General features: G+C 35.7%; 1 protein-coding gene across 4 annotated transcripts in view; it reads right to left on the reverse strand.

Annotated features, from left to right (window-relative positions):
* RC3H1 (ring finger and CCCH-type domains 1) overlaps positions 1-23,279 on the reverse strand; it is a 68,673-nt gene that overhangs the window by 25,768 nt on the left and 19,626 nt on the right. For 2 of the 4 annotated variants that reach the window (XM_069546099.1, XM_069546097.1), the window contains exons 2-7: positions 10,155-10,523; positions 7,737-7,857; positions 7,130-7,369; positions 6,589-6,764; positions 5,254-5,454; positions 851-977 (exon numbers count right to left, since the gene is read on the reverse strand). In XM_069546099.1, the coding sequence (XP_069402200.1) occupies positions 851-977; positions 5,254-5,454; positions 6,589-6,764; positions 7,130-7,369; positions 7,737-7,857; positions 10,155-10,385 (1,096 nt within the window). In that variant the 5' untranslated portion in view covers positions 10,386-10,523. Of the gene's footprint in view, positions 1-850; positions 984-5,253; positions 5,455-6,588; positions 6,765-7,129; positions 7,370-7,736; positions 7,858-10,154; positions 10,524-23,279 lie in introns of all 4 variants that reach the window. The other 2 variants (XM_069546098.1, XM_069546096.1) reach the window with 1 other exon arrangement.

Consider the following 23,279-nt stretch of genomic DNA (forward strand, 5'->3'; position numbering starts at 1 on the left):
CCTGATGCTGATAATGAATGGCAAACATCTTCAACCGGAGTGTAGAGAAAGCAAAATTCCAAGAACACAAGCAGCCTACTCTTTAGGGGGCAAGAGAGGAAAGAGCAGACATGAACAAAATAAGATAAAACTAGCATTCAGACAGGCCAGAAGAGAATCCTAAGACTACAGAAAGATAAGGTATCAAGACAGTTTATCAAGGAAGTAGTTAACAACATTACCAAATGCTGAAGACAAGAAATTTAAGAAGCCTTTGGAATTAGAAATTAGGAAATTACTAGTGAATATTAAGAGCTTTTTAGTTCAGTAGTAGGAATAAACACAAGGACAGTAGCATATAAGCTAACACACCCAAGATGTAAGTATCAGGTGAAAAATGAAGGTTGGTTGATTTTTAGGCTAAGGAGAAGGAAAAGGAAATGGCTTGACAAATTAGACATGCAAAAGAGGATATGTGATAGAACAAGATTATTGTGGAGAAGGGAAAGTTAGGGCCAAAAAAATGCAATTAAGGACACTTTATACAGAAAAAAAAAAAACTGGAGTTTTGTCAAAAGAGATGAAAATGGTAAAAATATAGCACACTGTTGTGATGAGACAAGGAAGAAACATAAAGGATCACAGAAAGAATCTATTTTCCTGGTGAAGCGAACAGAACAGTAAAAAGTATTAAATAAATATTAGTTGAAGTAACAGAGAGACAAGATTGGGGCTAGAAACTTAACTACTACAGAAAAGATTCAGAGTTACTACTCTGGGAAATTCTAGAGAAATGTAACAAAAGACAAAAGAATCACTGAATAGTACTAAAGTACATATAGGATAGTCCATTAATTCCCCTTGGATTTACCTGGACTAGGGTCAATGTTTGCTAATAGCTCCAAATGGGGTCTTAGTCGATTCAAGTTTGCTGGATCTCCAGTCCGCTGGAGAGCAATTGTTAGTTCCTGAACACTTTGTGCAAAAGAGGCTGGGGTCTGCAACTTAAAAAAAGATAAATATTAACTTCCCCCAAAGACCAGATAATCCTTTAAAAATAAAGATTATTTACAAGATCACAATCATTTTTTGCAATTAATTATATTTAATTTTTATCCTCGCCCACATCCCATGCATTGGCCAACTGGATCACTCGCTTCCTGAAGAAGCCTTGCACTTCTCTGCATCCACTAGTTGGTATATTGTATACTCTCTTCTCTCTGCCATTACATTCCTCAAATGTGAGATCTTTCTCAATTCCTCAATTTGGAAATACTCTTTAGAGCTCAGGTTCTTATAGCACCATGTTAGTTTGCCTCCTGGATCCATTCAAATAATTGAAATTTGGAAGTACAGTCTAGAGATAATGTTCTACAACAACAAAAGCAATGAAACTGGAGTCAAACTGAGTTTGAATTCAAGTTCTGTTATAGACCAAAGGTTACGGCACCATATACAGTATTTACAGACTTGATCTGAACTCATCTGTTGCACGGACTACATAATTTGTGTTCATTCCCGTTCAGAAAAAGTCTGTGTTTGGTTTGGGATTCTTGGAAGCTATCAGGTTGCATGTTTTCCTAAGGCTTAATGGACACACATACTTTCCCTAACTCTCCTAAGGTGGCCAATATATTTGACCGTTAAAGAAAAGAAAAAGATTAGGTGATGCTTCCCTAGTGGCTCAGTTGGTAAACAACCTGCCTGCAATGCAAGAGACCCGGGTTTGATTCCTGGGTTGGGAAGATCCCCTGGAGAAGGAAATGGCAACCTACTCCAGTATTCTTGCCTAGAGAATTCCATGGACAGAGGAACTGGGCAGGCTACAGTCCATGGGATTGCACAGTCGGATATGTCTATGCGACTAACTTCCACTTTTCACAACTAAGGGTTCTTACTTGAAAACATTTAGCTCTGTGGTTTATTAATATAGAAGAGGGCTGCTCTCACCTTATAAAACTGACTGCATTCTGCCTATGACATGTGCATCTTTCTAAATAAACTTACTTTCACTTAAAAAAAAAATACATGTATGAAACTTTTTCTCCCCTACAGGTCATTTTAAAAGGTATATTTTAAACAGCATAGATTAAAAGAAACATGGAGTAACACAACTAACTAACCATTAAAATGGTGACATGCCTTTTATTCAATTTTTGCATGTTTGCATGTTTTTCACATACTTATAATGGGCTATTTAAAAACTTCTGGATTTGTTTACCATTAACATTATAACAAAGATATTTTTAAAATATCTAACCGACTTTATTATAAAATACTTCAAAGTATTGTCTAATATAATTCCTGTGCATCTATCACTGAGATTTAACAAAAATATTTCACTAACATTTTTTAATAAGAAATTTAATGCTATTTAATAGCTGAAGAGGTTATCTCTCCTGACATAACTGCAATTTTATTGGCCATGTAACTACTCAAGTGTTCTGAGTAGATGTATATTAACTTCTTTAACCATCCCCTTATTTTATCCTTTATAAATAATTTAGCAAATTAACACTTTTGAGTTTGTAAGTTTTTTGAAAGTTTGGATTATTCCTTTAAAATAAATTCCTGGAAATAGTAACTTTGGTAAAGGACACGAATATTTTGAGGTTCGGGGACTTCCCAGTGGTCCAGTGGTTAAGACTCCTCTTCTGCTACAGGGAACTAAGATCCCGCATGTGAAAGTAATAGAACACTGTAAATCAACTATATTTCAATTTAAAAACAGAAAAATTTGAGGCTTCACTGACAAGTTAGTTCCTCCAAAATCGGTAATCCATTTTACAAACCATCAGCAATGAATGACAATATATGCTTCTTTATATAGTTTAACAGACAATATTTGTCATGTTACTGTTTTAGATGTGTATTTATTATTGGGGCCCATTCTATCCCATCAATTAGATATACTTCCTCTCTGTGAACTTTAAATTCATATTTCTTTATTAATTTAGTATGGTTATTGATTTTCTTGTCACTTTTAATAAGTTCTCTATTTCCATCATCCAATACAGTAGCCCTTAGCTATGTAAGGCTATTAAAAACTTTAAGTAATAAAAAAATTTTAGTTTATCAGTCACACAACATACATGTCAAGTGTTTAACAGCCAAGTATGGCTGCTGCTGCTGCTGCTAAGTCGCTTCAGTCGTGTCCGACTCTGTGCGACCCCATAGACAGCAGCCCACCAGGCTCCCCCGTCCCTAGGATTCATGATCACCATATTGGACAATGCATGTATATAGACTGTCATTATCACAGGAAGTTCTATTGCTCTATATAGTAACAACATATCACACTGCAAACTTCATTTACCAGTTTGTTGCATGAAAGTTTAGGACATTAAATTCAAATTAATGCTCACAATGTGAGCAAATTATTACAGAGTATACATTTAGGTATGTAGTCCAGTTCAGATAAGAAGGTTAATAACCTCCTACTAGAGTTTTCACAAAAGTCAGTCAAGTTTCTCTTCAGAAGTAGAAAGGAACTCCCCTTTTAGATCATGATTAAGGTTATAATCAGTCCATTACATAATTTCACACCCAGGAGTGGCAGGTAAAGTTTTGGTAAAGGCATCTACTGCTACTGCTGCTGCTAAGTCACTTCAGTCATGTCCGACTCTGTGGGACCCCATAGACAGCAGCCCACCAGGCTCCCCCGTCCCTGGGACTCTCCAGGCAAGAATACTGGAGTGGGTTGCCATTTCCTTCTCCAATGCATGAAAGTGAAAAGTGAAAGTGATGTCACTCAGTCGTGTCCAACTCTTAGGGACCCCATGGACTGCAGCCCACCAGGCTCCTCCATCCCTGGGATTTTCCAGGCAAGAGTACTGGAGTGGGTTGCCAGTGCCTTCTCCACAGGACAGAAGAAATAATATATAATGAAAAGTATGCATCTCATAGTTATAAAACACATTTCCTAATTCTTTGACATCAACCTACTACTCATTTCAAGAATCTTATCTTTAGAAATAGCAACAACAACAAAAAAAGGGTGGGGTGGGGTGGAGAGAATAGCCTGGGAAGAGGTTTGAGTGGTTAAGAGCTGGATTCTTGAGTCAGAACATCCAAGTTCCAATCCAGCTCTGTTACTTATTACCAATATGACCCTGGAGAAATGTACTTAACCTGCCTCTGTTTCTGTATAAAAGGAATATTACAGGGCTGTTGAGAAGATTAAATGAATTATTTAAAACTACCAGACAGGGCGTTCCCTGGTGGTCCAGTGATTGAGACTTGGCACTTTCACTACCATGGCCAGGGTTTAATCCCTGGTCAGGGAACCAAGATCCCATAAGCCATGTGGTATGGCCAAAAAGTAAAACATTCTAAACAAAGTATTAACACATTAAAATTAAAAAAAAAAAAAATTAAAACTACCAGACACACAGTAAGTGCTCAGTAAGTGTTAAATATTTTTTATTTAGGCTACTCTTACATACCGACATTTCTTTAAATATAGGGTGGACTCTCACATACAGTCTCATTTTATGGTTATAAGGATTTAAGATAAAAGAGCAAAAATTAAGGAAAATAGTAGAAATTTTTTAAAAATCACTGAACATAATATATACAAATGGCACTTAAAGACTTTATACAGCTCTTTCACAAATTTCATGTTGAATTACAACAAAACCAGCTTAAATATTTACTCTATAGCTTTAAGAGAATTAAATATAGCTTTTAGAGTCAGAAATTTTAGGGGTCTGACCTAAAATTCATGTGTACTTAAGTGATCTTTTCATCATAACAAACAACAATTAAAAGTAGAGATAAACTGAAAATCTGATCAAATTTAGAATGGCTGGTAACTTATTATTTGAAATTTTCCTGGCTGAGAGGCACAAGAAACCTCAGTGTACACATCTTTCAGGCTATTAAATAGGTGCTCCAGGAAGAAGATAAAAGCATTTAGAAAATGAGTTTAATGAATATAGTGATCAAAACTCAGAGAAAAATAAAAGGGAGAGAGGCAATGAGAAAATAGACAGGAGACTCTCAATGGGATGGAAAGCAGCACTGGATAAAATGTAAAACATTAATTAAATCAATTCTTATATAAGCAATGTCAACTACACCTCAATTTAAAAACCTTTATATGAACAAACTGGCATTATGATGTGACTAGTTATGACATGACACTCAGCTATAGAGAATATAATTTACAAGAGCCTGATATATAGTATTCATTTTTAATACATATTTGTTAAATAAATGAATTACCAAATTCCACGATTAGTCCAAGAAGTAAAGAACAAAAAAAGAGTGTACCTTGTCAATAATGGACTGCATATGAGATTTGTGAGATTGGTCCCCATACAGCAAAGAGGACCACTGGTCTGGTGCAATTCGCAAGCCTGCTTCCATAGCAATCTGCACTATCTGGGAGTCATGTTCTCGCCGCAGAGCTTCATAGGTTCTAAATTCTTCTTTCAGCTGCATCAAAGAAGAGTCTTCATCACGTTTGGTGACCTAATAAGACATATGTAATCTCATAATGAGTCAAGTAAGAAATAAACTGTGTTTATATATTATAAGACCACATAGAGACATGAAAATACTTTGAAAAGAAGAAAATTCTCATACAACTATTCTGAAAAACACTGTGCCTTTTTAGTTTGAGTGTCAGATGAGGGGATGCGATGGCCTCCTTACAGCTTGTTATCAATTAACAATTTTTTAGACAGGTTCCCCTGGCCCATGAAGTACTTGTTATATGTTGTGTCAAAAGCAGGAAACCTTGACTTTAAGAAGTAAGGAAAACAAAATGAACAGTAAGAGACACATACTGGACACCAATGTTTGAAGTGTGCTGATTCAGTCTGGCATACAAAGGACTATGTTCTGCGTTACTGCATATACTAAAATCAAAATGCAAATGGAGCTCCAGTGCTGTATATGTGGAATTACGTCAGGAGCAAATAGCCACATAAAATGCATTCCCGCTTTAATAACTCTCTCTTTAGATCAATTCTGTTTGTAGTCTTGATGGAAAACTGACATGGCATTATAGTGTCTTCAAATAAAAAAATCCATATGCCTTAATTTGATCTTTGCTGTTCAATATCTACTATAAAAAATTCAATGCAACAAGATTTAACTTTAATAGGTACCATCTCCCTGGAGAAGGGAATGGCAATGCACTCCAGTATTCTTGCCTGGATAATCCCATAGACAGAGGAGCCTGGTGGGCTATAGTACACAGGGTTGCAAAGTCAGACATAGCTAAGTGACTACATTCTTGTTCTTTTTTTTCTTTTCAGATTTTTTTTTCTTCTTTTCTTGACGAGGACTATTTTTAAAGTCTTTGTAGAATTTGTTACAGTATTGCTTCTGTTTTATGTTTTGGTTTTTTGGCCAGGAGGCCTGTGGGATCTTATCTTCCTGACCAGGGATCCATCCCGCACCCTCTGTATTGGAAGACCAGGGATCCATCCCGCACCCTCTGTATTGGAAGAAGTCTTAACCACTGGACCATCATCTATATTCTTTAAAAGAAAATCTGCTAAAATTTTATGAAAAGATACAGGCAACTTTATTAAACTCAAGTTTTACTACTTAAGTTTGGGGAAAGAAAGTTTCCTTTTAAGTTGAAATTTACCATACCTTGAAGCAGGAGGCTCTATAAAGGAGCTGGACAACATGCCCAATGCTAGTTTTAGAGGCTTGAGGAAACCGTGGTTCCAATCTTTGCACCACAAAGAGAACCAATACTTTTCTAGACAAAGCAGAACCATCTTCTAAGGCCAGGAGAACCAGTTTTAGGGCTTCCTCCTGCATTGCTAGGAAAAGTTGAAAAAAAAAAAAAAAAACACAAAATTTATCATGGGCAACACAACAATAACCAATATTCACAGCTACACTTTTTGAACCATATAGGGGCAATTTTGTATTACATTCCATATATTTTATTTAAGAAAGCAAGTTAATACAGTTAAGGAAAACCTCTATCAAGATGAATAAACTTTTGGCATTAAGAGAAAAGTTTTAAGTGTACTGAAAAACTGACTTGGAATTACCCATGCCATGATTATGGGAAACCAAGTGAGACATTACTTGATAACAATAAATACTGCAAAGAACTGGCCTTTTTATATCACCTATAGTACCTATACTATACTTTAAATATCAAATTTTAATTATATACCTGGTCCGAGGAACTGGCAGCCTCTAGCTCTGACTGCTGCCCAAAGATTAGAAGAGAGTTGCTGAGGATTCTGGTGTTGGAGAATGAGCTCTGTAACTGTTCGTTCACCTAAAGATCGAGCTGCCCTCATGGCACGAATCCTGCCTTCTTCTTCCACTAGTTGGCAGTGGACCAGCGTCACTAGCTTCCTCTGCATTGGGCGACTCAGAACACTCTGAGTAGTACTATTCAGACCCACTCCTTTAAAATAGAAGAAAGAGTTATTTCTAGGTTTCCAATGCAGTTTTGGAGTCCAGAAAAACTTCCTCTAATGGGCTGATGGACTTACAGATATATGGAATAGCTCTGGGTTCTATCAGGGTATTTAAAATAAGTAATACAAATCACACAAATGAAGCCTAGTTTGTAGTTTAAAAGTATACAAAGCTGTTAACCACATGCAAATGCAATACTATGACATTAAATATATCATTATTCATTTTAATCATAACTTTAAAAGTCGTCAATATTAATAATTAAAAATTCAAATCTTAGAAATTTTTATGGTCACAAAAGCATCTTTGATGAACATGTGCTTAATTAGCATGGATAATTTCATCCAATTTACCTCTAGCACTGCTGAGTGGTTTCAGGTACAGTGCTAATTCTTCTACACATTTCTTGGCTTCCTCATAATGCTTTGTATCTTCAACCCCACTACACAAAGTAATGGGCTGCTGCTCAGGAACCTAGAAGTCAAAGAAAGGGTGTTTGAGTGCTCACTATTATGATCAAATGCTCTGTTGAGTATATTTTATGCACTCCTATCACTGACTCGATGAATGTGAATCTGAGTGAACTCCGGGAGTTGGTGATGGACAGGGAGGCCCAGCATGCTGCGATTCATGGGGTTGCAAAGAGTCGGACATGACTGAGCGACTGAACTGAACTCTCCCTGGTGGCTCAGGTGGTAAAGAAGCGGCCTGTAGTGCGGTTCACCCAGGAGTGGTAGTGTAGTGCAGGAGACCCAGGTTCAATCTCTGGGTTGGGAAGATCCCCTGAGAAATGGCAACCCACTTCAGTATATCTTGCCTGGAGAACCCAATGGACAAAGGAGCCTGGTGAGATACAGTCCAGGGGGTCGCAAAGAGTTGGACACAAGTGAGCGACTAACACTTTCATTTGCACTCTATCACTGTCACTATCAAAACTCCCATTAAATTAACTGAATTATTTCAAAAGATCTTTTCTATACATACATACAAAATTATAGCATTTAAAAATTTTTATTTCTGTAACAGCTTTATTGAGACATAATTTGCATAACATATAATTAACCCATTTAAGGTATATATTCAATGACTTTAAGTATATTCACAGTTATACAACGTCAAAATTTTAGAACATTTTCATGGCCCCTTAAAAGAATCCCATAGTCACGCCTGCCATATTTCCCCTCAAACCTCCTCCAGTTGTATGAAGAAACTAACCTATTTTCTGTCTCTCTGGATTTGCCTATTTACAACATTTCATATAAACAGAACCATATAATAACTTCCAAAGCAGCTGTATGATTTTGCATTCCCATCAGTAATAAATGAAGGGTCGCTGTTGCTTTATATCCTCACCAGTATTTTGCATTGTGTTTTGAATTTTAGCTATTTTAATTCATATATAGTGGTATCTCATTGCTGTTTCTAAAGGTATCTCATTGCACAATTTCTAAAGGTTATATTTTGTTGACACTTGCTATAAAATGTTGGCTATCTTTCCCTTATTGTAAAATACATCTTTGCAGCTTATTTATTTTATACATAGTAGTTAAACCTCTGACTGTCATTTTAATTTACAATTCTTTAGTGACAAACAATGCTGAGCAAGTTTTTATTTGCTCATTTGCCATCTGCATATCTTTGGTGAGGTGTTCAGATCTCTATCCGATTAAAAATGATGTTCTTTTTATAATGGAGTTGAGAAAGTTCTTTATATGTTCTAGATACATGTTTCTTCTCAGATACATGATTTACAATTATTTTCTTCCATTCTGTGAGCTGTTCTCTTACTCTCTTGACAGTGTTGTTTGAAGTACTACACTCCTGGTTTCGTTTTTGTTTTTTGGCTGCAGCTATTGAGATCTCAGTTCCCTGATGAGGAATTGAACCTGGGCCCTCAGCAATGGAAGTGCAGAGTCCCAGCCACTGGAGGTCCAGGGAAGTCCAATAAGTTTTCCTTTTGAATAAGCTGTTCTAGAATTACTCTCTTTATCTCCAGCATACATAGTATGAACCTTTCTTACTTTTTATCCACTTATAGGAAGACTGATCCAGCAAATATTAGTGGTACTAATAGTAATATAAGTATTAATGTTCAAGTTCTAGTATATTTATTCAGAAAATAATTCACAGTAAACATATGACACTTCAGACACACTATGCAAATCAGTGAGGGATTGTTTAAGTGAATCATATCTATCTCTGAAAAGCCTGCTTTCCTTGGCTTTGTGAAACCTTCTGAAGATACTACTCATCTCTAACCTGAGAATACTGACACAAAGCTTTCAGAGTATCACCTTCAGAATCACTAATTTTTATATTTTATGTATTTAAGAAGCATTTGCTCCTACTCTAGACAAAAGGTTCCAAAGGCAGTGTTCTATAGTTTCCATTACTTTCTGTATCTTTTATTTCAGTTAGTATCTACTAAGTAAAATTGTCTGAAGCAGCTTCATTTTCCTTATTAAGTAAAATGCAATTGTTTAGCAAATAATATCTTCCTTAATATTAAGAAGTCCTTGTGATTTACCTCTAAGGTTTCTCTAGTGATCTGAGAGCTAAGGCTGTTGAGAAAATCTGACCACCAGAATGTTACTGTGCAATGAGAAACACTGCACTACCACAACAAAACCGAAGGTGCTGAAATAAAGGATCTAAACAGTACTGAACGGAATTTTATCCATTTAAATAGAAGGAAATATTATGCAATCGTAATCAGTTTCTCTCAGAAGGAAAATACACATATACAGACATTTAAAAATTACCCAACTAACCTGAGCACCCACTAGCTGCAACAATGCTGAGTTCACTGGGAGGAGTTCAATGTCTGTATTGATAGTGGTCTGGTCAAATGGGCAAGCCTTGCGGTGGAGTTTGTTCAGGCACATCTTGCAGACAGTATGGCCACAACCCAAACTGATGGGCTTTCTAATTGTTTCGTCAAAAGTCTGAGTGCAAATTGGGCAGGAGAGGAAATCCGTCCACTGTGGAGCTTGTACAGGCATTGTTCTGGAGTTACAATTTACTCACACACACACAAAATCTAAAGCAAAGATTCCACTGGAATCAAAATCTTTGAAAAAAGTTTTTTTTTTTTTAAATATCTTCTGTAAATACAGTCAGCACATAGTGTGAAATATAACCTGAAAAACAAAGAAAGAAAATGACTGTCTTCCTTTACTGTACATTCTCACCCCACTACCTATAGCATTTTATACCACATTTATATCAACACAGTCCACCTTTTTTGCATTTTGACAAAATCAGAGCCATAATAAAACAACTAGTCTCATCCCTTCATTTTAGAGATGGAGAGTAGACCTCAGAAAAAGGAAGTAATTTGCTGTAGGTGACAATAACAAAGCTGGATCCAAGATCTAAGTCTCTCAATTTATCTAAGTTTATGATTGTTTTATATTTTAAATTAGACTTAAGATAGCTAAGACTACTCTGATCTACACACAATCTGTACATCTGTGAAAATTCATGAAGCTCTACACTTAACAATGTATACATTTCAACGTATGTTATACCTTAATAAAGAGTTTTTTAAAAACTGGCTTAAAGTAAAAACTACCCTAAAATATTTTTATCATCAAATTCAGCGTGGGTAATGAGATTAAAAAGTGACTGTGGGGTTTTTAATGTTTATCTTGAATTTTTTTTTAATTGGTAAAGATCTTTAAGCCTGTTATGGCTTATATTTGCTGCTATAGTATATTGTGTTATAACATAGTTAAAATGATTTACTTCAAAAGATTTTTTAAATTAGCAAGTTTAAGAATGATAGAACAATACAGTTAACCAGAACATATATACATAGAGTCAAATTTTACTATCTATCCACTACCTTTTGGTAGGGGGTAAAAATCAAATTACAAAACTTATCACCTGTGTCTAACAGAAATTTTCTTTACATATAAAATCTAATCTGAAATTTCTTGCACATATCTTAAATAATACCTGCTATACTTACTGTAACCGTAGTTTCTAAAAATGAGAACTGATGACCAGAACAATAAAGTAACACAGTATTACATGTTCTTAAAAGATTTGATTATGCTCCCTAGAGACTGCTTATGGAAGGAAAGAAAAATTAATTAAGGTATAATTAATTAGAAAGGTAAATTATCTACACATTTTATTTTCCAAGCATTACATTTAATTTAGGTTTTACTGAAGTAATTCTACCTTAAATGTAAGCCCAATATTGAGAGAACAATTTCCATTAGTATGCTAAAAAATTATATCCAGTCATTCAACAAAATTTTACTAAGCACTACTAGTACTGTGATCCAGACTCTAAATTATTAGGGAAACAAAAAGTCTGTAGTATCTGCCTTGTAAGTAACCTGAGCTTTGTCTGGATTTTTGTGCTATCAAATAAATGGATAATGGGGGAAAAATGTAAGAACCTAGACAGTTAACAAGTTAATTTCATATGCAGATCTAAAATTAAAGTTATCTGTGTATATGTTCAAATGGCCCATGCAATAACAGGATAGAGTGAGTAAAGAAAATGCCCACATTTTTATTTCTATAATTAATTATAAATATTTTAAATAAAATATACCTGCAAATAGAATGAGTAGCTACAGGCATGTTTACATTAAATCGTTTTTATTACTTAATAAAAAGAGACCATCATCCGAAGTGCTAAAAAAGAAAATGAAGTATCTAACTACTCAGTTGTAGAGTCAAATGCTACAATTTGCATGGGGTTGTAGAATGCTCCAAAATATAGGAGAAAAGTGCTTAAAAGATATAATATTTAGAATAAGAACTGGTTATGAGTCAGAAATGTTGGCTGAAGTTGATTAAGTATCATCCAATCTTTTCTATAAATTAGAATGCAGCTTAAATTAATGCCTAAAAAGAATCTGATCTTAAGTTAAACCTTCACAGACTAAATGGTTCCTTCCTTTTTACTAGGATGGCTCTGTAGAGAACTTAACATTTGTTAATCATAAAACAAAGTTAAAACATGGCACTTTCTTCCCTTAACACTATAAAACTATAGAAACCCAAAAGAGCACAAAACAGAAATGCTTTATTGCACAATCACTATAATTTTTACTATTTATACATTATGTGCCACATACTATAAATATACTAAATGCTTTACATAGAACAAAATGATAAAAAGTAGGTAACTATTGTTATTCCATTTTACAGATATAGTTGACCCTTAAACATCATAGGTTTGAATACCAAGGGTCCACTTGTACATAGAATTTTTTTTTCAATAGTAAATACCGCATATTACAAGGACCTGCTTCCCTAGTGGCCCAAATGGTAAAGAATCTGCCTGCAATGTGGGAGACCTGGGTTCAATCCCTGAGTTGAGAAAATCCCTTGGAGGAAGGTAATTCCAGGTCAGGAAGATCCCCTAGAGAAGGAAATGGCAACCCACTCCAGCATTCTTGCCTGGAGAATCCCATGGACAGAGGAGCCTGGCAGACTACAGGCCATGGGGTCTCAAAGAGTTGGACACAACTGAGTGACTAACCACAGCCCAGCACAACAACCTGCAATGGCCTGAATCCTTGGGTGCGGAACCACAAATAAGGATGGAGAGCTAACTGTAAATTAAACATAGATTTTCAACTGATTAGAGGGTCAATGGAGTTCAACTGTTAACTCCATGAGAAATGGAGGTTTAGCAAGGCTGAATAAGCTAAAAACAAAAAGAGCTTCAATAATAACCCAGATGTTATTGTTTAGTTGCTAAATTGTGTTCTGCTCTTTTGCAACCCCATGGATTGTAGCCTGCCAGACTCTTCTGTCCATGGGATTCCCCAGGCAAGAATACTGGAGTGGGTTGCCATTCCCTTCTCCAGGGGATCTTCCCAACCCAGGGATCAAACCCAGGTCTCCTGTACTGCAGGCAGATTTTTTGCTGTTTGAGCCACCAGGAAAGCCCAATATGCATTGTGCATAGATTTTATAAAAGGCAGAGAAAAGCATAATCACATTCTGAGACTAAATTCAATATAGTACAATTGGGGAGCTTGAAAAAAAATCAAAGCTACAGGGAAGCCAGAAACAAAACAAAAAATAAAACAGAGAGCAAGACAAAAAGATATGAGGTGAGACTAAAGAATTAGAAGGAACCAAAAACTATAGGATCTTTTAACTCATAACCAGTAGCTCATAGTAAAGAATCCACCTAAAAAGCAAGAGATTTTCCCGGGTCAGGAAGATGCCCTAGAGAAAGAAATGGGAACCCACTCCACTATTCTTGCCTGGGAAATCCCACAGAGGAGCCTTGGCAGGCTATAGTCCATGGAGTCACAAAAGAGACAAACATGACTTTGCGACTAAACTACAACAGTGGTATCTGATCCTAATTTTAAGGCACTGAAGAGCCAGGAAATGATCCACTTCATTGTTTTTTAAAACAAGGTATGCCTATACTATTAAAACATGCAGAATAATTAAAAAGATAATTAAGCCTGTAGAAATGTTAAGTTAAAGCGAAATTTTCAGACCAAACATATGATGTCATTTGTGTTGGGGGCAGAAATCCTACAGTCTTGGTATCAATGAATATAAATGGATAGAAGAAAAAGATACAGAAAATATCTAACAAACTTAACAGCAGTTACACAGTTGGGCAATTTACAAAATGTATACAATCACAATTTACTTATATAAGTACAAAAAAACTGAAAGAATGAAAACAAGAGAAAATAGACCACATTTAGAACACAAAGAATTACTATAAAACTATTAATAAACTTTAATAAACTGATCTTCTTTTACTATACATATTTGGATGGTCAAATAATCAAAATTACTTATTAGTGATAAATAATAAATCTTTATTAAATTCATTAAAAACCCTTTAAGAACTTCTCTATAATTTATATTTCAAAGAACTAGTATAATTTATTACTTTTATAATAAAATATATCATTTCCATCTGTATTAACCTAGTAAAATGAAGTATATAATCGCTAACCTCTCACACATTCCAGTTAAGTAGTTCTTAAAGGCATAACAAAGTTGATAGAATTATCTTTCAGAATCAGCACCCAGCTCTTCACTAAAAATAAAAGCATTCTTTTGATCAAAAAGATGGGTTTGAGAGACAAGGAGAAAACAGTATTTTAAAAGTTTGACTTTGGATAGAAAATTTAATGAATAAGAATAGTAAGTCACTCTTTGACGATTCTATTTCAATCAACAAAATCATAAACCAAAGCTTTTTTAAAGACTAAAACTGTCATTAAGTTGTAGTAAATACAAGAAGAATTTCCACTTCCTCATTCTTTAAACATCATTCTCCAAAGTCATCTTTTAAAACACTGTTCAAGCTTCTCAAAGACAGTTCTTTACACCACCTTCAACTACAAAACACATCTAAACCACAAAGGACATATGACTTTGCGAATATAATAAACATTCTTTCAATCAAGAGTAAACATGAGACACTTTAATCATAACAAGCATGAGGAGGCTGAGAGGACAAAGGAGCTGTAACTGGACAAAGAAACAGGAATTAAGTGACTTTGTTGGAATTCTAGATGTGTTCAAAGAGATTATTGCAACAGGTGACCACCTGGAATAAAAATGAAAAAAATAAGAAAGCATCAAGAAGACAGTGCCACACCCTACCTATGGCGACTATGCTGGTGTTTTGGTCTCACCACTCCAGTGAAATAAACGGCTCTTCTCAACATCACCAAGATCAAGCCCTGAGCTTTTGGAGTGGGAGCACTGACTCCAAGACCCTAGACTACCAGAGAACTGGAGTATCAAATAGTGAGAACTCCCACAAAGGAAACAGTAAGTATTCCTTGTGAGGAAAACACAAGTATTAAGTAATATATTAGATGAGATGGATCTCATTGATATCTTCACGACATTCCATACGAATACAGAAGAATACACCTTCTTCTCAAGCGCACATGGAACAGTCAATTTAAGAAAACTGAAATCGTTATCAAGCATCTTTTCTGACACAACACTACGAGACTAGATACCAATTACAAGAAAAAAACTGTAAAAAACACAAACACATTGAGAATAAACAATACATTTCTAAATAACCAACAGGTTACTGAAGAAATCAAAAGGGAAATCAAAAAATTTCTAGAAATAAATGACAATGAAAATACAACTCAAAACCTATGGGATGCAGCAAAAGCAGTTCTAAGAGGGAAGTTTATAGCAATACAGTCCTACTTCAAGAAACAAGAAAAACATCAAATAGACAACCTAACTTTACACCTAAAGCAACTGGAAAAGAAAAAGAAGAACAACAACAACAAATTAGCAGAACGAAATAAATCATAAAGATCAGAGCAGAAATAAATAAAAAGAAATGAAAGAAACAGTAGTAAAGATTAATAAGATTAATAAAACTAAAAGCTGGTTCTTTGAGAAGATAAACAAAATTGATAACCCTTTAGCCAGACTCATCAAGAAAGAAAGAAGAATCAAAAAAAACAAAATTAGAAATGAAAAAGGAGAGGTTGCAACAAACAATACAGAAATACAAAGGATTATAGGAGACTATTATGAACAACTATAAGCAATAAAATGGATAACCTGGAAGAAATGGACAGATTCTTAGAAAACTTTAATCTTCTAAGACTGAATCAGGAAGAAGCAAAAATTATGAACAACCCAATTACAAGCACTGAAATTGAAGCTGTGATAAAAAATCTCCCCAAAGACAAAAGCCCAGGACCAGATGGCTTCACAGGAGAATTCTATCAAACAATTAGAGAAGCGCTAATGCCTATCCTTCTAAAACTCTTTCAAAACACTGCAAAGGGAGGAACACTTCCAATCTCATTCTACAAGGTCACCATCACCCTGATACCAAAACCAGACAAAGACAACACAAAAAAAGAAAACTACAGGCCAATTATCACTGATGAACATAGATGCAAAAATTCTCAATAAAATTTTAGCAAATAGAATTCAACAACACATCAAAAACCTCATACACCATGATCAAGTTGGGTTTATTCCAGGGATGCAAGAATTCTTCAACATATGCAAATCAATCAATGTAATACACCATATTAACAAATTGAAAGATTAAAAAGCATATGATAATCTCAAAAGATGAAGAAAAAGCCTTTGACAAAATTCAACTGCCATTTATGATCAAAACTCTTTGAAAAATGGGCATAGAAGAAACCTACCTCAACACAGTAAAGGCCATATATGATAAGCCTACAGCAAACATTATTCTCAATGGTGCAAAACTGAAAGCATCCCCCTAAGATCAGGAACAGGATAAGGGTGTCCACTTTTGTCACTATTATTCAACAAAGTTCTGGAAGTCCTGGCTACAGCAATCAGAGAAGAAAAAGAAATAAAAGGAATCCACACAGAAAAGAAGAAGTAAAGCTCTCACTGTTTGCAGGTGACATGATACTGTACACAGAAAATCCCAAAGATAGTATCAGAAAATTACTAGAGCTAATCAGTGAATTTAGCAAAGTTGCAGGATACAAAATCAATACACAGAAATCACTTGCATTTCTATATACTAACAATGAAATATCAGAAAGAGAAATTAAGGAAGCAATCCCATTCACCACTGCAACAAAAAATAAAAATATCTCTAGGAATAAACTTACCTAAGGAGACAAAAGAACTCTACACAGGAAATTATAAGACACTGATGAAAGAAATCAAAGATGACATAAACAGATGGAGAGATATTCCATGTTCCTGGGTAGGAAGAATCAATATTGGGAAAAGGACTATACTACTAAATGCAATCTACAGGTTCAATACGATCCCTATCAAATTACCAATGGCAGTTTTCACAGAACTATAAGAAAAAATTTCACAATTCATATGGAAACACAAAGGACCCTGATTAACCAAAGCAGTCCTGAGAAAGAACAATGGAGCTGGAGCAATCAACCTTCCTGACTTCAGATTATACTACAATGCTACAGTCATCAAGACAGTATGGTAACGGCACAAAAACAGAAATAGAGACCAATGGAACAAGGCAGAAAGCCCAAAAATAAACCCACATACCTACAGGTATCTTATTTTGACAAAGGAGGCAAGAATATACAATAGGGCAAAGACAGCCTCTTCAATAAATGGTGCTGGGGAAATTGGATAGCTACAGGTAAAAGAATGAAATTAGATCACTTCCTAACACCACACACATAGATAAACTCAAAATGGATTAAAGACCTAAATAAGACCAAAAACTATAAAACTGTTAGAGGAAAACATAGGCAGAACACTTGATGACAGAAATCAAAGCAAGATCTTCTATGACCCGCCTCCTAGAGGGATGGAAATAAAAACAAAAGTAAACAAGTGGGACCTGATTAAACTCAAAAGCTTTTGCACAGCAAAGGAAACTAAGCAAGGTGAAAAGACAACCCTCAGAATGGGAGAAAGTAATAGCAAATGAAACAACGGACAAAGGATTAATTTCCAAAATATACAAGTAGCTCATACAACTCAATGCCAGAAAAGCAAACAACCCAATCAAAAGTGGGAAAGAGACTTAAACAGACATTTCTTCAAAGAAGACATACAGATGGCTAACAAACACATGAAAAGATGCTCAACACCACTCATTATTAGAGAAATAGGAATCAAAACTACAATGAGATATCACTTCACAAGGGTCAGAGTGGTCATCATTTGAAAAAGTGTACAACAACAAATGCTGGAGAGGATGTGGAGAAATGGAACACTCATGCACTGTAGGTGGGAATGTAAATTGATATAGCCACTATGGAAGATGGTATGGTGATTCCTTAAAAAACTAGGAATAAAACCACCATGTGACCCAGCAGTCCCACTCCTAGGCATAAACCCTGAGGAAACCGAATCGAAAAAGACACATTTCCCATTGTTCATAGCAGCACTATTTACAATAGCTAGAGCATGGAAGCAACCCAGATGTCCACCGACAGATGAATGGATAAGGAAGTTGTGGTGCATATACACAGGGGAATATTACTCAGCCATAAAAAGGAACACATTTGAGTCAGTTCCAATGAGGTGGACGAACCCAGAGCCTATTATACAGAGTGAAGTAAGTCAGAAAGAGAAAGATAAATATCGTATACTAATGTATATATACGGAATCTAGAAAAATGGCACTGAACAATTTATTTTCAGGGCAGCAATGGAGAAACAGACATATAGATCAGATCTGTGGACATGAGAGGGGAGGAGAGGGTGAGACATACGGAGAGAGTAACATGGAAACTCTTATTACCATATGTAAAACAGATAGCCAATGGAAATTTGCTCTATGTCTCAGGAAACTGAAACAGGGGCTCTGTGTCAACCTAGAGGGGTAGGATTGGGAGGGAGATGGAAGGGAGGTTCAAAAGGGAGGGGATATATGAATACCTATGGCTGATTCATGTTGAGGTTTGACAGAAAACAACAAAATTCTGTAAAGCAATTATCCTTCAATTAAAAAACAAATTAAAAAGAGTAAACACAAGATAAAATTACTAACTACCAACATCTAGATTCTTTACACTTCCTCAGAGCAACGCTATGTCAGAAAAAAAATTTTCTATTAATTAATGCAAATGTGCTCAAAAGTCTGCAGGTAACATCATTATGTGTTAGAGCTCAGACTAAATCTAGCTCATTAGGAGTAATTCTCCTGGAACCTTCCTAATCAGAAACAGAACATAAATGATGGATCCTCTTATTTCTAAAAAAATACGAGAGTCACTCTGCTGCTCAATGATGAGAGCAATGGTTAACTTTCCCATCAGTTTAAATAAGACCTACTCTCCTATGTAGATGGCAACAATTGGTCATCTTACTGTTGATAACTGATAATAGATCATTCAGAATATAAATTAAACAGCACTCATTCTGACCTTGAAGAGAGCCCAAACTTATTTTAAAAAATCATATATAACTTCCCCAATAAAATACACATTCTTACACCCACAGGAGTATGCTTAAACAGCATTTAGAAGGTTGTCTTCTGTGCCTTCTTCCAAATTCTTGATAGGAGTTATTAGACAGAATGTGACATTGACATTTTACTAATTCTTCCCAACTTCTAAATTCTGATTAAAAACCATCACTCAAAATACCTCTTATGCTATTGTTGTTCAGTCACTAAGTCGTGTCTGACTCTGCGATCCCATGGACTGCAGCATGCCAGGCTCACGTGTCCTTCACTGTCTCCTGGAGTTTGCTTAGATTCATGCCCACTGAGTCCATGATGCTATCTAACCATCTCATCCCTATCCTTCTATATTAATAAAATTAATCTTCAATATTATCATTAGACTTTTCCCAGAGTTTTTCTTTTCAAAAGAAATAAAATCTTATCAGAGTAAGAAAATTATTTCAGTGAACAGTAAACAATAAAACTACTGACTCATTCCACCAGCTAAGTGACTAGTTTGCAGACATCAAACTCCAAGTCATGTAAATGCCTTGTAGTAACTCATTTCAAATCCATGCCTCTGCAAAACAACAAACAACTACATATTGTGAGACTTAAGGTTTAAGGGTGATTAAAGCAATTCCCAAAGAGCTACTATAGACAAAATTATGATAACATGATGTGTAACAGAGCTTGGCTTTCCAAAGGTAAACCATGTGCCATGTCTTATGCCAGGAGTTTTCAGGTGCATCAATGTCTACCACAACTCTAAACCGCAATATAAACCACCACCAGTAACCAGTATTTGTTAAGCACCAACTAGGTGCCAGTACTTTCAGTGCTCTATATACTGTATCTAATTAATTAAATGTTCACAGCAACACTGTGATACAGCTATTTCCATTTTAAAGATAAAAGAAACCAAAATACCAGTGAGTGGCTGGACTATGATTCAAACTCAGGCCAGCTTAACCCATAAGCTGATACTTTAAAATTCTCTAATTTCTGCCACTTAACAGGTACAATTAAGTCATTATGGCAAGGGAGCTTTTAGGGATGATGGAAATATTCTAAAATTGTGCTGATGGTTGCACAATTCTACAAATTTAATAAAAAATGTTGAATTGTACACTTAAGTAAATTTTATAGCATGTAAATTATACTTCAATAAAGCTATTTAAATAGCCATTAAAGGCTTTTTATAAAGTCATAGTTTTTAATTTTAATGTAGTAATTTAAAAATATAAAGACACCTTCCAGACTGTTCTATGAGCATAGCAGTAGTTTGGTCACTAAGTTGTGTTCGACTCTTGCAATGCCATGGACTGTAGCCTGCCAGATTCCTCTGTCCAAGGGATTCTCCAGGCAAGAATACTGGAGTGGGTTGCCATTTCCTTCTCCAGGGGATCTTCCTGACCTGGGAATTGAGCCCAGGTCTCCTGCATTGCAGGCAGATTCTTTACCGACTGAGCTACAATTATTACCATCTCCTCCATTAAGGTCCATTTTAAGTGTATCTGATTTAGAGAGAGAAATAAGAAAATTAAAATTCCTCAAGTATCTATTCTGGCCTAGTCACTCTTCAGAAGCATTATTATATCCATTTTATAGGTAACTCTTGATCTTCAGCAGCATTAAATAACTTGCCCAAAGTTAATAAATTGTCAAGTTGAGACTAAAACTCAGTTCTTATGTGAATTCACAGCGTTAAGTTACCTAGAGCAAAATATTACATCAAACAAACAAAATCTTATTGTCTGTAAGAAGACAATCCTGGATCTCCTTCCACCCCACCCTACCCCATGAGATGAGTTTAATTATTATTTTTGGCCTTAATTTGCCATTTGCCTGGGACATTTCCATAGCAACCAATAAACAGGGCAACATCAGAGAAGAGAAAAATTTTAACTATCTTGAAAAGTGATGCTAAGAGCAGAAAATAAAAACAAAAAGAAGAAAAATAAATGAAGGTTTAGTATAATAACACTCAGTGTTATAATTCTCAAAATATTAATTAATTCACATATAAAACAGTGTGAGATTTCTGAAGGCTCAAGGTTTCTCCAGCAGTAACACCCTGTGAAGACCCAATTCTGACTGTAAAAATACTTCTTCCCAAAATAAACAAACTGAATTGTAACTTTTTATTGTATACAACATCCTAGATATAATATGCTAATGTTAGTACAAATATAGACAAATTCTTAGGACCAGTATAAAGAGGAGGGCTTCTGACTTAAGAGGAGGAGCAGGCGTGGAAAACAGAACTTGATTAAAAGGGTTGAGAAAGTTGCAAAGGGCTAATTTAGGTGGCTTATTTTCCCAGTGTTCAGAGGGACAAAAGCAAACACTTCTATTTCCAATGTAAAGTCAAATTTAGATGAAGAAATAGTAAGGAAGGGTGAAGCCATTCACAGAGAAGCTGCCTGATCAAGCTGAAACACTGCAAGTGAAGGACAGCTACTACCTTTGGGTATAAAGTCTGAAGCTTCAGATTTCTATTCTATATAGCAAAGTTCTACACTGTGTGTAAAATGTGCTCCACAAGAGGTCATTAGAATCATGAAAGAGGTGGTGAAATAAAAAGGCCAAAGTCAAAAGCATCATCTTAAAGGAGCTGTGAGGCAATAGGAAGGGAAACTTATCTGTCATAGCAAAACATCAAAGAGTTAAGAGATGGAAATACCAGACCACCTGACTACCCTCTTGAGAAACCTATATGCAGGTCAGGAAGCAACAGTTAAAACTGGACATGGAACAACAGATTGGTTCCAAATAGGAAAAGGAGTACATCAAGGCTGTGTACTGTCACCCTGCTTATTTAACTTATATGCAGAGTACATCATTAGAAACGCTGGGCTGGGAGAAGCACAAGATGGAATTAAGATTGCCAGGAGAAATATCAATAATCTCAGATATGCAGATGACACCACCCTTATGGCAGAAAGTGAAGAGGAACTAAAAAGCCTCCTGATGAAAGTGAAAGAGGAGAGTAAAAAAGTTGTCTTAAAGCTCAACATTCAGAAAACGAAGATCATGGCATCTGGTCCCATCACTTCATGGGAAATAGATGGGGAAACAGTGGAAACAATGTCAGACTTTATTGTTTTGGGCTCCAAATTCACTGCAGATGGTGATTGCAGCCATGAAATTAAAAGATGCTTATTCCTTGGAAGAAAAGTTATGACCAACCTAGATAGCATATTCAAAAGCAGAGACATTACTTTGCCAACAAAGGTCCATCTAGTCAAGGCTATGGTTTTTCCAGTGGTCATGTATGGATGTGAGAGTTGGACTGTGAAGAAAGCTAAGCGCCGAAGAATTGATGCTTTTGAGCTGTGGTGTTGGAGAAGACTCTTGAGAGTCCCTTGGACTGCAAGGAGATCCAACCAGTCCATTCTAAAGGAGATCAGCCCTGGGATTTCTTTGGAGGGAATGATGCTAAAGCTGAAACTCCAGTACTTTGGCCACCTCATGGAAGAGTTGACTCACTGGAAAAGACTCTGATGCTGGGAGGGATTGGGGGCAGGAGGAGAAGGGGACGACAGAGGATGGCTGGATGACATCACCTACTCGACGGATGTCGAGTCTGAGTCAACTCCAGGAGTTGGTGATGGACAGGGAGGCCTGGCGTGCTGCGGTTCACGGGGTCGCAAAGCGTCGGACACACTGAGCGAAGGAACTGAACTGAAAAAATAATAACAAAACCAACACCAACAACAATGCACAGAAACTGTTTTGAGCCCTTTCTGTATATTAATTCATTATGGCAAACCCAATACAATATTGTAGGTTAATTAACCTCCAATTAAAATAAATTTATATTAAAAAAAGAAAAATTAGAAAACAAATTAAATATCCTTTAAAAATAAGAAAATAAGTTTAAAGATAGAAAAAAAGCTGAAGTCTCCTTAATTAAGACTCTTTTTAAGCCAAAAAGATAACTCACTTATCTTTTGAAATCTGTCCTCCTGCTAAAATAATGGCTCCTTTTCATAAAGGAAGTTTACTCCTCCTGTCCCTAGAAGTT

The sequence above is a fragment of the Ovis canadensis genome, chromosome 12, assembly GCF_042477335.2.
Source record: "Ovis canadensis isolate MfBH-ARS-UI-01 breed Bighorn chromosome 12, ARS-UI_OviCan_v2, whole genome shotgun sequence".
In the NCBI taxonomy this organism is placed as follows: domain Eukaryota; kingdom Metazoa; phylum Chordata; class Mammalia; order Artiodactyla; family Bovidae; genus Ovis; species Ovis canadensis.